The sequence below is a fragment of the Triturus cristatus genome, chromosome 6, assembly GCF_964204655.1.
Source record: "Triturus cristatus chromosome 6, aTriCri1.1, whole genome shotgun sequence".
Lineage (NCBI taxonomy): Eukaryota > Metazoa > Chordata > Amphibia > Caudata > Salamandridae > Triturus > Triturus cristatus.
Genome location: NC_140589.1, coordinates 1,858,696,779 through 1,858,714,349, shown reverse-complemented (window position 1 = coordinate 1,858,714,349; position 17,571 = coordinate 1,858,696,779). Strand labels below are relative to the sequence as shown.

The window sequence follows — 17,571 nt, the reverse complement described above, 5'->3', positions numbered from 1 at the left end:
GTGCAGTATGCTGTCAGCAAGTGCAAGACTACTGCAGCGAATCCTGCAGTATGATGACAGTAGGTGGGACTCTTGTGCAGTGAATGGTGCAGTATGCTGTCAGGAAGTGCAAGACTACTGCAGCGAATCCTGCAGTATGGTGACAGCAGGTGGGACTCTTGTGCAGTGAATGGTGCAGTACGCTGTCAGCAAGTGCAAGACTACTGCAGGGAATGCTGCAGTATGATGACAGCAGGTGGGTTTCTTGTGCAGTGAATGATGCAGTACGCCGTCAGCAAGTGCAAGACTACTGCAGGGAATGCTGCAGTACGATGACAGCAGGTGGGACTCTTGTGCAGTGAATGGTGCAGTATGCTGTCAGCAAGTGTAAGACTACTGCAGGGAATGCTGTAGTATGGCATACTCAGGTGAGACACTAGTTCAGGTAATGCTGCAGTATGATGGCAGCCAGTGCAGGGAACACTGCAGTATGTTGTCAGAATGCACAACACTGGTGAGGGTATTCAACTGTATGATGTTAGTAGGTGCGCCACTAGTGTAGGGTGATGTCAGCAAGTGTGGGGCCATGTGGGGGGAGAGGTCGACAGACGATAACGAGGGAAATGTAATTATTTATTTAATTTTCCCATGGCAACGTCTCTCGCAATCCCCCTCACCCGGCCCCAACACCCCAACGCTGTTACCTGCACAGACAGCGGCTTTCCTCAGGTGAGATGCTGGTGCAGGAAATGCTGCAGACTGACATCCGCAGGTGAAAAATGAATGCAGAAAAAACTGAAGTATGGCAACAAGTGAGACATTGGTGCTAAAGAAAGCTGCAGTATGGCCTCAACAAGTACTAGTGCCAGTACACAAAATGCTGCAGTATGGCATCGTCAGATGGGACACTAATGCAGGGAAAACTGAAATATGGTGCCAGAAGGTGAGACACTAGTGCCTGTGAACTGAGGAAATGCTGTAATTTGGCCTCACTCTTGTTCTACCGCAGAAAATACTGTGGTGTGAGTCAAGATCTGGAGTTCGGGCTACAGTAGTCAGGAATGGGGCAGGGGTGGAGCAGCAGTCCACACCAGCGCTGACCTTTAGGTGTGCACAGTAATGCACTCCCATGCTGCTAGCTCTATTAAACAGAGTAGAGGAGGAGCAGAAGCTTGTATGACCTTCTCTTAGCTGTGCCTAATAATAGACACAGGCTGGATTAACCTTTAGAAGCACACCAGAGCAGCCAAGAGCTGACGTCAGCCTGGCTGAGGTGACACTCAATATCATCTGCAAAACATGTGCTAAAAGTGACCCTTGGAACATGCACATCTTCACATAGGAACAGACAGGCAGACAAGGAGACAAACATAACATGACTTTATTAGGACAGAGGAGCAGCAAATGGTGCTGCTGTTGGGTGTGGGCTGGCAAACTAAGCTGAAAGGCCTTCTGCTAAAAATCAATGTTCGAGGCGCCAGAATTTTGTGGAGTAACATTTCAGTTTCCCCCGTGTCTGCACCAGGGGTGACATTGGTACTCCTGACAAACATGCAACTGCATCATTAATTCCTGGAATACTTGCCAATTACTCCCAGAGTGGGCTACTCCATGGCACCAGCCATGGTGATTTATCTGGGATAAGTCTTTTGCTAAAACTAGATTAGAGATGTGAGGACACCAAGAAGTTATAAAATGCATTTGAGACAATCAGCATTGTTGGCCCAGAGCGAGGGCTCCTTTGCAGATGGTACTGAGTTACCAAAAAACCCTGAAAAGTAAAGTGCTGGCATCACAAAGTTTGAAGACAAATTGTGTGGATGCTCCTCATTAAACACCCCCACAGGGCCAGAAGTGTCCCATAAGTCTTTGCGAGGACACTTTCTATGGAAATCTTTCTTCCTTGTGGTGCTCCACCAAAGTTTTGGAAATGTGTTGTGGGCACTGCATAGAGTGGAATAGCCTGCCAAACGTAGCCAGGACAAAAGTCAACATAACTCTTCCAGTGAATCGTATTTATACTCACCAGAGAGGCCTTCATGCCATTTAAAGCTCTCCTGTAATTTGAGCTCTTGCTTATAGGCTCTGGGGTGTGGGGACCTCTATTGGAAGGTCCTGGAGCTGCAGTTGCAATTTAATAAAAAATGAAGCTCAATTGCAAATCTTTTGTATTATGCGGTGCTGGCAACATTGATGATTGATATGCAAAGGTTTATGTTTACCATAGAAAGTATTGAATATTTGTACTGCCCCTTATGATAGGAGTCGTGAAGTATAATGTTTTTCGCTTTTACTAGAGTGGCGACACAGTGACAAAACAAATTGGCCTGTCCTGGTGATACTGGACCCATGACAAAGCCAGTGGGCCTACCTTATTGATACTGACGCCTTATATTATGATATTGTGCCTAATATAGTTATGGGGTAATGTGATTATATAAGTCATCGCTTGCTAGGGGTGTGAAGTATTATGTGGGTGTCACCAAAAGTATTTCAATATACCAATTGCACCTCTTTGTAATATAATGAGTAGTCTTTTATAATGTGTGTAACAACAGTACTTCTTGATTTTATAAAAAACACTGACTGGACAATGATTTATCAGGTTATCTAGACCACCCCACTTTTCTGAGTATGCCTTGGACTGCTCTTCTTCACTACCCGGAGAAACTTGTGGACTTACTACTTGGACTCACATCCTACACAACAACCCAGTTTTCTAAAGATAGTAATTTCCTACACATTCCTTCATGTGACACTCTTCCCCATTGCTACAACAATGATCCTGTCTCTAAAACATACAGCGGTTCACAGGACACACCAAGTATGGACACACTGTCCAGCAGTAAAGTGACAGCCCCAATCCAGGCTGTAGCACAAAGCCATAAATCTCAGTCAGAAGAGGTGAACTATCATCTTAGGACCAGGCGTGCTATCGTAACTGAATGCACGGGTCAAGTGACAGCCTTCTATTCAATGGATAAATGGGGGATTGTCCACCAGAGACATAATGGCCTGTGAAAAAGCATCATCATCAAACTAAGCCCCAACACTCTTCCTCTGGACAACTGCCACCACACCACCTCATAAAGTAGCAACTGCCCGTAAAAGTCATGAGAGAGCAGCAAAGAGTCAACTGAAGAATCAACAAAACAGTTTTTATGTGTTTCCACATACAACACGCCTAAGTCAAAAGCAATCTACCTCTGATGCTTTACCATATAGAAATATCTCTGCACTCTTTATTTAAGCCTTCAAAAGCATACCATGGAGTGAGCTGAACCATTGCCCCATACTGTATGTATTGTCAAGTGGAAACATGACAGCTTAACAGACTGTCGCAATCCGGAATCTTTCCCAGAGGGAGTCTGGCCAAACCAATGAAAGTTTGTAAGAGAGAGGGATAAAGTTCAGGAATTTTAGTTTTATTCCAAAATTCAATTTGTCAAGAGCACAAAAATTAAGTCACAGTCTATGGTCTTTCAGGGGTCCGAACTCCTGGTTGAAAAAGGTTCCGTCTTCTCCAGGTCTTCCCCTAGACTTGGGGTTGGATATTCGATACGTCACCTCCCCAACGTTGATGGAAACGGCGTGGGTGGATGGGAATAAAACAACAAAAGAAATCGACCGGAGTGAGTCGCAGGGAAAAACTGGCGTTTCTCTCTCAGGGAAGGGAAGTGAGGGGAGAAGTCACCTTCGACCGGCACCGAGTGAGCCCCGATGTGACCTCGCTCCTCCCTCTATACAACGTCCTTCCCCCTCCCGTGTCCCGTAAGCCCCTGTAGCGTCGCCCGTACCTTAGTAAGCCACCCTCCTCCAGGGGGGTGGCTGGGCGAAACGTAGTCCCGTTGGCCTCCCGGCTTGTCGTCTTTGCACGCCACAGCAGTACTTGCTTCAGTCTCTTCTTCGGCTCCGCTTCTTCTTGCTGCTATTCCACCTCTACTGTTCCTCTGTGTCCACGCCACAACCTCTCCTGCTCCGGGGAAACCCGCTTCCGTCTCCTGAAAGAAGGACGGCCCTCTTGTTTGCGCCCGCTGCTCCTCCGATAGGCTGCTTGGGTATGACGTTGTGGGCCACGCCCCCGGGGATTCCACCTGAGAGATTCCCTTACAGGGCTCTTGTCCTTCCTGCACAAAGGGTGAAACAACTGGGTCAGAATCAAAGGGCAACAAAGTCCGCAGTCCGTTATCGGACTCGTGACACAGACCAAATCGGAAGATGCACCCAAAGGCATTCTTTGTATAGACTGTTCATGACAGATTTGTTTTGCTAAAGGAAGTCCCAGATGGAGGGCAATAATGCTGCCAAATTATGAATTATGGATATGGGTCGATAATTATTGCAGAATTGGTGACAACAATCATCTTTAGGGATTAAACAAATGAGGGCATCTTGAAAAGTTCCTTGGATAATGTTAGAATTTGAGAAATAAGAAAAGAGATACAAAAATGTTTAGCAAATAAAAGTTTGAAAAATGTATACATTCAATGGAAAAACCATCTGGTCCAGGAGCTTTACCTTTTTAAATTAAACAAAGGGTTCTGGCAGTCTCATTTAAGAAAATATCTTTTTCCATGGATTGAAATAAAAATCAGTGTTAAATTTGTTATTGAGGGGATTGAAATAATCGGCAATTTCATTGAAACGCAGTAGAGGAGATTTTCTGAAGTGTCAAGAGTTTATATTAATATCCAAATGTTTGGGAGATTTCTAAATCATTACAATTAATTATTATTGGCTCTATGGATGCTTTTAATTTTTATATAATAAGCTAGTAGTTTTCATGTCTCGCTTTATCCCCATAATATTTACCATGGTTTTTAGAAGAAATGAGGAGGCATTTTCAGAAGAGTATTTTTTAAACTGGAATTTAGCTTAAAATATGTTTAAGTATATGGTTTTTTGGAAGTACCTTTAATATGTTCAATATGTTTGATGGTGTTTAGGGCTTCTCTCAGTTTTATTTCAGTAGTCTGGCGTAAGTTGGTAAACCAATTGTAGCCCTTTGAGTCCCCAAGTAGGCCAGTATATATATGTTTGCTTGATTTTAATTCATTTTTTATACCACATAGGTAAGTTAAGAAAAGCAATCTACTATTTGTTTGTGAGTAAAACCATGGGTCCAAGCAAACTAGACCTAAGTTTAAATATAGGTAATGAAAAATGAGATGGTTTCTTGTAAATTGTAAAAATTAATTAAGGGAGAATGGAGACTTGAAGGCTTTGCCCATGTTCATATATAATGGGAGAAGAGCGTTTTCAGATTCTAAGTGCCAAGAAGATGATTTTTTGAAAATAAAAGCTTGATGATATAATTCAAAATCAGGAAAATGAACCCCTTCATCATCTTTAGACTGTTCTGCACTGGAAACCGAAACAGTGATTTTGGTTATTATTCTATGAAAATTGTTCAAGCAGAGACTTATATTTCTTAATAAACGAAACTAGAAAGTTTAGGGGTATCATCGCAAAAGTGCATACGTTAATTAAACCAACATCATCTTTATTGATTCCAGATGACCCCAAAGAAAGAGGGTTTTAACTAGAAATTAAAGGTCACATGTACGACAATTAGGAATAGCTATTTCAAGAATTGATATGGCTTGGGCATCAGATAATATTATAAAGAATAGCTCCATGGAGCTGTGCCCAAGAGTTGCTTCGGATCACAACCCAATTATATTATCATTTAGTCTACCACAGACTAACCGGAAACCTAGGACATTTACATTTCCCAGACACTTACTATCTAACACAGATTATATAACACAACTCAAAGCACACTTACGCGAATTTACTGCAATAAATATAAACTCTGCTTCTCCAAGCATAGTTTGGGACACGGTTAAAGCCAGCATACGTGGGTTCACACAACAGTTTGTTCTCAATCAAAATTCCCTATATAGACGTGGCTGGGCTGTTCTGAGTAACACCATAACTATGCTCGAAAAACAGCTGTCACAGGCTCTGATACAGGGCGTACCAAACTTATCCGACATATGTCAAAAGCTAGCCTCCTCTAAGCTCAATATCAAAACTAGACTTATGGAGAAAAATTTGAATAGTTTACAAAAATTTCACCTATCTCAATATGAGATTGGGGATAAGATTGGCAAAATTTTAGCATATAAAATCGCCGATGATAAATCTAAAACATTTATAAAAGAAATTAAGGGCCCAAACAATTTGGTTTATACTCAACCCGAACAGATTCTCCAGCAATTCGTCGCTTTTTATAGTACATTATATACTCCAGAGGAGCAGCCTGATTTGAATAAGATTCAAGAATATTTAGATACTAATATAACTAAAGGCAAACAGATTGGAAATATGGACTTGCTCTCTGAAAATATTACTGAGCAAGAGATTAGAAAAGCAATTGCTTCACTACCCTTAGGTAAAGCTGCTGGAGAAGATACTATCCCATTAGACATCTACCAAAAATGCTCGGAGGAAATTTTGCCATTACTTACTGATGTGATTAGTAATGTTGGGATAAATGGGGAGGCTCCTAAATCCTGGAACACTACCAGGATGGTCTTTTTTCTAAAAAAGGGTAAACCGGCGGATCAATGTGGGTCTTATCGACCCATTTCACTTATCAATACAGATGCTAAAATCTTTGCCAAGGTACTTGCTACTCGACTAGCTCCACTTATTCCTCATTTGGTATCCCCTCACCAACACGGTTTTGTTATGGGAAGAGATACTACCGCTCATATCAATATGGCTATTACTGCATTCGACGTTGCCAGGCTTGGACCCACCCCACTCGGTATGATCCTCTTGGACGCTGAAAAGGCTTTCGATCGAGTGGGGTGGGAATTTCTCTGGTCAACAATGATCACCATGGGTTTTCACGGTCAATTTCTCAAATGGCTCCAGGCTCCATATGATCACCCTACAGCTAGGCTTTGTTATGATGGGCTAACCTCTGCCAGCTTCTTAATTTCTCGCGGCACCCGGCAAGGGTGTCCATTATCACCCTTGCTATTTGCATTATCGCTCGAACCTTTTCTTGTCGCCCTACAAGCTAATCCCAATATTACTCCTTTCATACACGGTCAGAAACGGCTAAAAATAACGGCGTATGCCGATGATATCGCGGTTTATTCAACCAATATACCGTCAGCTATACTGGGAATCATTGAGGAGGCTAACAAATTAGGTTCAGTTTCCGGTTATAAACTCAACTCACATAAAACACAAGTTATTTTGAACTACAAACCATCGACTAAAATAGCAGGTACTTGCAGAACAGCCACTTACCTTGGTATTAAAATTTCTTCTGATACTAATGAGATAATTAAACTTAATTATGAGACTCTTCTTAAAGAAACTGCTACAATTCTAAAAAAGTGGCACAAGGTTCCCTTAAGTATGGTTGGTAGGATCAATCTAATCAAAATGAATATACTACCTAAATTCTTATATTTATTTAGGTCCATACCTCTTCTCGTCAATAACACATACTTTAAACGGCTCGATGGGATCTTTAGCAGCTATATCTGGGGATATAAGAAGGCTCGCAGGTCAATTAATCTTCTCAAACTACCTCTTAATCAAGGCGGTTTGACCTTCCCCGATTTTAGAGAATACTATTTCTCCGCTTTCCTGAGTCGTCTTCGCGGCCTGTTTATCCGCAACACGCAAGCGCTGTATTGTTATCAATTTGCCTTAGGCGAGGACTCCAATATGTTTTTAGCCAAAACTAATGACCCAAACTATTTTAAATGGGTAAAATTTAAGACTATTAGAGACACTGTCAAAATATGGCAACTTATCATGGCCAAATGCAATAAATACGTCTTTGTTCCATCCTCAATTGCCTTTATGGGCTAACCCCGGTCTTCCGGAGATATTTCATGATGGTATATTTTACAAGTGGAAAGTTGCCGGAATTGAAACACTTGGGGATCTTTACGGTAATGATGGACTATTGGCCTTCGAGACACTAAGAACAATCTTTAAACTACCCTCAGCCGCACAGTTTAAATATATTCAGATACATGACTACTTAATACGTAAAATAAAGTTACTAAAAATTGAAGATTCAGATATATGGAACTGCTTTTATCCTGTTAAGGTTAGATCACTCATTAGTTTTGGCTATAACGTTTTTACCTCGCTTAAACTGGACGACTGCGGGAATATTGCGGATAAATGGAGTTCCCGCTTGGGTTTGAATATTTCAGCTAATCAGATATCATCTTCGCTAAGTAGTTTTAACCGCTCGGTCCAGTCTTCCAGCTTACGCTTACAACAATATAAAACGATATTTCAGTTATATTATACTCCGGAAAAAATCTCAAAATGGTCCAGTAATCATTCCAGTAGTGAACGGACAAGGTGTCCCAAATGCGACCTGCTAGCCGCCAATCTCGAACACATGATGTTCACGTGTCCCTGACTTACTGAATTCTGGTCTAAAGTTAGCCAGGGTATCACGCAGATTCACAACCAATTACAATAAGCTTGGCTAATGTATTGCTCGGCATCCCCCTGCTGAATCACTCATCTTTAGCCTTACAAACTGATCTTTTCAATATTTTGATCGGTTGTGCCAGACTTACTATTGCTAGGACATGGATCTCATGTAACCCTCCACACGTGATGGAGTGGTGGCTTCTTGTCAAAGAAATCCACACTATGGAAACCTCTCTAGCTAAGATCAGAGGTCACAAATTTCTTCAAAAAACTAACAGAATTTGGGGCGCCTCAACTCTATGTAAAGACTGATGTACACATATTTCTATGTAACTGAGTTGATTTGGACAAAGCTGATAGGATTGCTGATCTGTATTTACATGCCCTTCTTTGATTTGTCTGTTTGATTTGATTAATTTGTTTTATTGTCTGTAACTCTAATTATTATATGTTGTCCCGGTCTCCTGTCCTGATCTCAATAAAAGTTAAAAAAAAAAAAAAAAAAAAAGGAATAGCTATTTCCAAATTGTGATTATTACCAAATTAGAAATCCCTAGTGGGTCACAAATCAACCTACCTCATAAACGTTAATAAGGTTTCTACCCATTAGTAATCAATAACCATCACAGGGGTTGTGGAGTGCTGCGGTCAGCAGGCCAACATTTCTGTGATTTCATTTGACTAAAGCACCCGTATTCCCGTATTCCTCAAACAGAAAACAGAATGTGTTTGAAAAACAACAACAAAAACAGTTACGTTTAATTTTTTTAGAAAAGAAAGTGGTGTGTGGGACCGCTGTCTCTTCTTAAAAAAATATTTAGTTTATCATTATCAAAGGGGCTGGGGTTCCATGGGGACCCTTTTCCTTCGCAAATTGTTACCACTACCTTTGAGTAGTCAGTGAAAAAAAATTGTTTTGCAACAATAGTTCAGTCACAAAACATCAATACATAACACTGTGGTTTGGTATTTTGAAGAGATACCCTAAACATGCCCCTTACAAATATCTAATCACAAAACGTGATTGCGATTCGGTAACAAGTTTCCAAATTGCAATGTGGCTCTTGTACATTTCAAACTGCTTTTTAATGGTCACAAATGGCCGATTGCAATTTTTCAAAAAGTGTGCTATATGAAGCCCTAAATTATCTTAGTTTGTTAAATGATGCAGTGAAATTGATTGTAATCATATCTCTAATAAAATTCATAAACCACAGCCCTAAATATGTTATCTTAGTAGGACTCCAAGAAAATCCTAAGTTGTTTAATATGTGTTTAAAAAAAGTGTATTTAAGAGTAGAACTTCAGATTTTACGTAGTTTAGTCTTCTTTTTATCAGAGATGAATTACATGATGAAGTCTCTGGCAGCTCCTAAAAGGAGTCAAGGTAAATCACAAACAAGTGAGACCATAGAATTAGCTCCCTCAGCACCTCCAGGGTAGAGGGGGATTCGCCTAGGTTATTACGTCGAGGTGCCGCTTTGGTGTTAACGTGGCTAATTCCTTGGTCCTGATAAAAAGCCATGGGAATTGGCTTAAAACATGCAGACCTGTATGAAGGCAAGTACATTTCCACCTAGACTTCCCATTTTTCTCCTTTTTTTATCATACTGCCTAGACGATAGGTTAAAGGATTCACCAACCTACTAGGCTGGTATTTTTAACCTTCTTAACAAAACCCCTTCCACTGCTATTTACTTCTATCATCATCATGTACTATTCAGTGCTCCTGCGTGCCTCATAGGTTGCAGCATGCCCTGTTCTACAGCAGAACAGGAAGAACCCGATGATGAAGCATGCCACCAAGGGGCAACCCTGGTGGGTGAGGGTTATCTAAGGAAACTAAAAGGTTTTTTTCTCATCAACCTCGAAGGGTTAGTTCACATCAGAACCAACAGACCTTCTTTTGTTTGTTGGAGCCTGATCAGCAGAAGGACAGGCCTTTCTGACAAGTTTTCCTCGTACCTCGCCCTGTCTTTTTTTTATATTTAAGAAAAGGCATATTGCCTGATTTAGAGGTTGGTGGATAGGCCACTACAGCATGAACGTGACAGATATCCTGTCCTCCTTAGTACCAGTGCATCATAACTAAGGTTACACGTTATATGGTGTTTATTTATTTTTCCTTTCTGTATGTATTTATCCATTTATTTTTTGGCCATCTTATTGCCATTTATCCATATTTATTTTGTATTTTGTGAACAATAAAGTCGTAACTCATGTATTACCACATTCATTTATGATGCCTTCCTGGTTTTAGCACTTTATACAGCCAAATATAGTAAATCAAAATACACACATGAAATTGTTAGCATAATAGCACAAACTTATGTAGAGCTATCTCATGAATTTAGGAAATGCTGCAAATCGGTAAAGGTGTTCATCTGAAATTCATGAATGACAGCATGTAGGGTCACTCAAAAGAATTCTAATTTTTCCACTTCAAAAATAGAGATAGAAAATACACGTTTCTGTCCGCATTTTTATGTAATATTCAATAAAAAAGTAAAACTGGGATCCTTATTTATATCTAATGACACTTGTAATAAAGAGGATGGGATATCCTTAATGTTTATGGTGGAGTACCTGTCCACCAATCTCTACATCAGGGACTTAATGTATATTGGTATTTTATTTTTCTTATGTTAAGAGTTTGTGACAAACTAAGTAAAGCTACATACATAATCAATTATTGAATGCTGTTTTCAAAAGTCTCTGATTATATATAATAATTGTGCCTCCTTTCAAGAAACCTGCCACAATTATTCTGTAGATACTAATCTATAAAAAGCTTCTGAGTTTTGCATTGGCATTTTCAGTATGTGTTGTAAGTGCACATATATTGATTTGTGCCTCACTCACTGTGTTCTTGTTTATTTCCAGATCCCCCCACAAAGTAGTGAATCCAGTCTTAAATGAAGCCCATCCTCTGTTCCCAGCACCATTGTGATTGTGGTTCCTTGCATCCTATGTCTTCACCACCGCAACAAGAGAGTTAACATTCTTAGTTTATAAAAATGTCTCCTTGGGGTATTATAGCAGAAACTGCCTTACTCACTGATTGCACTGCTTCCTAGCTTGAACGGATAATGCTTCATTTAGTATCAGATATTATCAATTGACGCACTGTATAAAATATATAGGATAAACCTCAAGGATATTTGCTTCATTTTATGCAAGCATTAACTTGTGTTGAAATGTTATCAAAAGCTATTTAATTGTTATTCTAAACTATTGTTCTTTACCATCGAGAACAGGTGATTTGTTTTAGGAAATCCTTGATCTAGTACATTGTGTCTTTATCCTATGACTGTATTATACCTTATGTAGTGTTATTCCTTATGTAAGTTTTCACCCTGTAAGAGAGAGGATGACTAAAGTCATGTATACGAAATAAAATTATTAAAATATTATAGATTTTATTGTCTTGTGTTCCTAAAAACCTTTACACTTTACACCATTACACTTTGATTCACATTGAAGTCCTTTGTAAAATATTATTTTTCATACATATTGCAATCCATCATTTATAACCAACTCGGGTCCTTTGTAGCTAAGAATTGTTTTCATTGCGAAGCTTGTGCTGTGTAGACTAGCAGGAAACCCTCAAATGAAAGTTCTAAAGTGCCCAAAACTGCACCCTCTTAATCAACACAAAAGCTCTTATACTCTGTAGCAGCATCAGCTATTCACTTGGGACTGGAGGACTGTTTTTTCGGAGAGATGGATTAGGCATATCCAGAAGTATTTGCGAACATACTAAAATTGGTTCATATAGGAGAACATGGCACAGGAAGTACAGGAATTGACTAGGATCACACAATGTGGTCAAGTAAGGAAGCTGGGATTGAAGTCCAGTTTCTCGATATACCAATGTGTGGTTCATCTATTACATGAACCTCTTCTCCTTCCCTCCCCTTTAACACCAACAGAGAGTACTTTCTGGTTACTTTTTGGGGAGCTATATAAGTGAACAGTGCTCAATAAATAGACATATGACACCATAAACCCAGCTGACACTGGATTTTTGAAAAAACCTACAAGGTGATGTTAAGGGAAGTTAGGGCACCAGGTCGTTGTGTTTTCTGGCAGATGTTATAGGTTTGTAAACCACCACCTATCCTGGACTTCACAAAGAGAGTGACTTCAGTAGAACACCTCTGTGAAGGAAATTACACACATTGCATAAATAAAAACCGATCCGAGCCCCATGATTGTATTCCGATAAAATAGCACAGAAACAATATTGTGGCTCAGGAATATTTAGTCAAAAATACTGTCAACTCACAAATATCATGGGACAAAATAAAGATGTTAAGCATTTCTCCTCCAAAGTGGAATAATTTGGCCCCTCAAACTTAAAAATAACATTTACAGCTGTGCAGAGCACTGACCATCACACATGCCTCATAGAAGACTTTCATCTTTTGGCATAATGTGACATAATATTGGGGACTTATGTACCGTAATATTGTGTCAAAAATATTACCAACAAATATATTGAGTTTATATACTTTGTATGAAAACTGCAAAAATATCAAAAAGAACATCACGTGCCAGAATATTGTCAAAAAAACGTAAGTCTATAAAATATAAACATTCTTGTTAAAAAAATAAAGAAAAACAAAACTCACCAGTTATGATTTACTGAGCTAACTACAAGCTATGGCCTTGCCACAGAATGTTTGTGACTACTCATATTACATCAGTCATGCTACGTTAAATGACATAATTGATGAGATCACTTATGACATCTCAAATGTCCCTGTGCACTCTATGCAACAGGGCAAAAAAAGCTCATTTTAAGGTCGTGCCTTGACAGCGATTGCGCTATGACTTAGTGACCTGTTGTAGATGCTTTGTGGAGTTCCAACCCCCCCATTACTTGCCTTTGCTTTTTATTTGTCTATGTCAGTGTCCTTTAAAAATCTTGTTTGCTAGGGGTCAGTTCTACAGCTTTGTCCCTACTTTTTCTCTTCCGTTCCTCCCACTGTCTCATTACGCTATGGTTCTTTACCTGTTCTTTGGGGGACTCGTTTTTCTTTTCTGATGCTGGTAGAATGTACACTGTTGCGTGATCACTTTATGCCATGCGTCATGCTTCACACTGCTTATTGCAGGTCAGCGTTCTAGTTATCACATACATGGCATGTCATTCAAGTTTGTGCACATTCCAGTACACCCACTACCTTCCAGGGATACATTTATGTAATGCGCATGTTCTCTTCTTGCAGGCACGCACTGAGGAATGGTGTGCTTGCCCCCAGCCACTACATTGCGCTGCCCAACCTACCTTAGTAAGGTTAAGGCGCATGTGCAAATATTTCAAAAAACACGTCACAACCAGTTGTCCACCTCGCATTCCTACATGGTAAAAACAGCATAATCCTCCTCTATACATGTAGTTTCCAGACGTGCTGCCACACCAAGCACTGTACTATTTATTACAAGATTGAATTGCCTCTTATTAGTGCCTGCTGCACTTTTATTCAGCTTCTGTAAATTAGGAGCATATGTTTTGTATCAGTCGTGGGTACATATTCAGCAAGTGACACGCTGTTTCTGCGCCCTTGTTTATAGAAGTGGGCAGAATCTCTCTCTCTTAATGGTCTTGTGCTCTCACATACAGGCTAAAATTATGCACCATAGCTCAACTATTGCAGGCCCCATCTCATTTTGTTAAACGATCCGATCAGCCCAACGCTGCAAGCATCAAGATATGGTGGCATAGTAGATTATTGCAATTGTGGTACCAATTTGTCCAGATTGTTTAAGTGGCATATTTGCAATCCAACTGGACTGGCTTGACATACATCCTTGTGATGCTGACAACACGCATGTTATTGATAGTCAGAGTTTGCAACAAATGACACAAAATTAAACACAGCACATAATTAAATGTCCCTACATACCATGCCACAACTCAAAATACCATTCCACATAATTACATTCTATCACACACAATCCCTCTTCGTATACCTCCAGCACACTCAGTATCACATAATTACTATCCACATATTTCCACTGCACACCAAGCCATATAATGTCACACCACAATATAACCACAATACCACCGCACAGAATTCAACAACTAACAGTTCTAATACAACTCACATAATTCCACTCAACACCACTTACATCCACTTCACTCCACACAAAAACACATGGGTAAAAGACATTGTTATTTCCAATAGCTCAAAAATGCAAGGCCTATTGCATTTTAAATGCTTGTTAAAAAAAAATTCGAGCTACAGACTCCTTTGTTAAACCACATAATTCTGAAAGAGCGCAGAAAGAGTGTGAGCTTTGGAGATGGGATCAGAAACAGCTAGCGAAAGTAGAAAATGGATTGTAAGTAATCGTGACCCAGGTGAGAAGGTGTTGAGGAAGTTCTTTTGCAATTCACTAGGTCACTCTAGGAAACCGTATTACAATGCCTTTAAAGATAAACTCTTGAATGAACTGTAGCAATATTTGTGACAGGACCCACATTGCAACAAAGTGCCTCTAGGACATGAGGAGCATGCCTGACTTTGAGTAAGGGTCTGTGGTGCAGCCAGAGAAAAGAGGCACTAGCCTAAAGAAGTCTGTGTGGATCCCATCGCTCCTAGAACAGCCACAGACATGAGTATTCTGGTGATGTCTGCCAAATCTCCTGGTGCCCAGTAGAGATCCATACTAGCCCTGCTGGATCATTCAGTTCGAAATTCACTGCTGGATAGCGTGCCATCATTCTTTTGAAGTTGCCCTCTCCTGTCAGCAGAAACACGTATGCTAACCTGTGAGGAATTTGGAGGTGCTTGCTGAGGAGACAGTGCAGTGGTGAGGTTCAGTTGGTGCTCTGGGCATATACAGGGTGACTAGAATGGACATGCAAGGTAGGCTCCTCGACACCTTAGACTTTTGCAACAAGGTGGAGCAGAAGCTGGATGCTTGTATTGGCTATTGCTTGTGGCAGTATTGCAGTTTCAGGCATAAGTAGAACATCGCTAGATTAATGGCACCCTTAGGGGGACTGTGAGGGGTGGGAACCGTGGATTGTTGTGGAAGGGGAGTGACTGCCTGCTTGGGGATGAGCTTGAGGCTGGGTGAGTGCCGTGAAGGTACATTATCTGCTCTGTACTGGAACAAGTCACAATTTTGACTCTGTTTTGCTGCAAGAGTGGAGCCCCAGACTCTACCTAATCATATTCCACAGCAGGGGCTGAGGATGTAAAGGACTTCAACTGTGAGGAATATTTGGGAGGATCATCCAGTATAGCAGTAGCCCGTGAGGACCTAACTTCAATTTCTTTATCTCCTCATCAGTCCAGAGATTAAAAAAAACACCAATAGCCCCAGAGAAACCTAAACCCATTACAAACGTATAACCTATTTTTTTGGGCCCCACGGCAAGGACTGGCCACACCACTCCCAGTCTTGAAAGAGCACACCTCAGTCCGCCACTGAAAAGCACTTCAACCTTCTGCCCAGAAAGTCCACCACACAAGGCCTGTGAGTCACCAGATTCCACCTTGCCAGACTCATTTCGAAGTGCCATCTACAGTATCCTAGGATGTGCATTAACCCTGACACAGGTCATAATGTGAGTGTTTTCAACCCCCCACAACCCCAACCCACAATCTGCACAGCTGTTTTATAAGAAACTTGTAAAGGTGCTTCCTGAAGAAACTGAGGCTTTTCCAATCCCCCAAAAATGGGGGGGGCCTGGCTCCAACTCACCTACCCTACCACCATAGACCTTGCTACTTCATTTTGTTCATTCAGATTCTAATGGGGAACAGCAGACTGTTTGCGTTACTGAGCTGAACCCCGTAAGAGTTTCAGTCCCTGCTGACATGTTGGCGTTCTACTGGGTAATAGCAAGTGAGCCAGCTCATCCTAGGATCCGGTGGCATGTGGGAAAGAAAAAGGATGATATCCTCACATATCCTCACAGAAACACTATAGAAAAACAAATTAGAGTATGTTTTCTGCCCATGTTAAAATCAATGTTGAGATGAACTGGTAACAGTTGTAAAGACCCTGTTAAGGTCAGGGCTGATATAACAATGGTGGAAAAAAGTAAACTCCAGACAATAGCATCCCATATTTATTCAAGGGCATGTGGTGCATAACTTCCTAGTAATTGTCACAGCACTGTGAAGAGTACTGATGCACTGCACATAACTGGAGATACCCCACTATTGGATAAAGAAAGTAGGAAAATTGGCAATACTAGAAAGTATATGAATGAGAGGGCATCTGTACAATGGCGCATTGCCAATTCTATGGCCTTTCCCTCTCACTGTAATAGACATAAGTGGGAAGAGTTTGAATAGCTCCTACAACATTTTGAAGAGACTTAGAATTGGGCAACAGAAATAATTGATGAAGGAACAATCATTTCCAATGCCAACAATAGATGTGCTTTATATGTTGCAGACATAACCTCAAGATAAGTCAACACTGGCTTTGGGGTTTTGACATGAGTTTCAGCAACACCTTATTGGTCTATCTTTCAATGGCCAACACATATTTGTGCCACGTATGACAGAGACGCAGTAAAGGCTATCGGAGTCCTGAAATATCAGCAATAAAAGATAGCTGTCCTTAGAAGACAGATTCAACCACCTCCAAAGACAGGCCCTAGTACTGCAGCACAACTGTACCATCTTCAGCCTCCTTAGGAGGGACAGCAGCAAAGAATCCAGGCAGCACTCAAGATAAAGTTTTCCTAGTAATGGTAGAGAACAAGTGTTGGCCATCATGTCATTGCCCCATCCACTCAACACCTGTACGGGTAGGTAGGGGTTATACCTTCATCAATAGGAGCACAAGAACATTGGTGCTAGCCACCATCGCCGAAGGTGGTTGCCTGGAATTCCACGTTACCCCTTCAACTCATCATCCAACCTCATTCAATATCATAAAGTTTCATGATAAATTCATGCTGGAGAAGTTGCAGGTCTTTTTAGTAAAAAGCATAGTAGAATTAGTATCAGCTAATCAAAACAGAGTATACTCATTGTACTTTTTCATCCCCAAAACCATGTGACCAGTCTTGGGTCTCAGAGTGCTCAATTGTTAAATTATTTTCCACTACTTCAATATGAGGAATTTACGGAACACCATTTCACTTATACAAGCAAGGGACTGCATGATGACTCTCTATCACAAGTATGC

General features: G+C 40.7%; 1 protein-coding gene across 1 annotated transcript in view; it reads left to right on the top strand.

Annotated features, from left to right (window-relative positions):
* Window positions 1–11,819, top strand: part of LOC146822209 (antileukoproteinase-like) — a 67,537-nt gene extending 55,718 nt beyond the window's left edge. Inside the window, exon 3 of the mRNA XM_085609436.1 lies at window positions 11,290–11,819. Within this exon, the coding sequence (XP_085465562.1) occupies window positions 11,290–11,306 (17 nt within the window). The 3' untranslated portion in view covers window positions 11,307–11,819. The remainder of the gene's footprint in view (window positions 1–11,289) is intronic.
* Window positions 11,820–17,571: the final 5,752 nt, after the last annotated feature.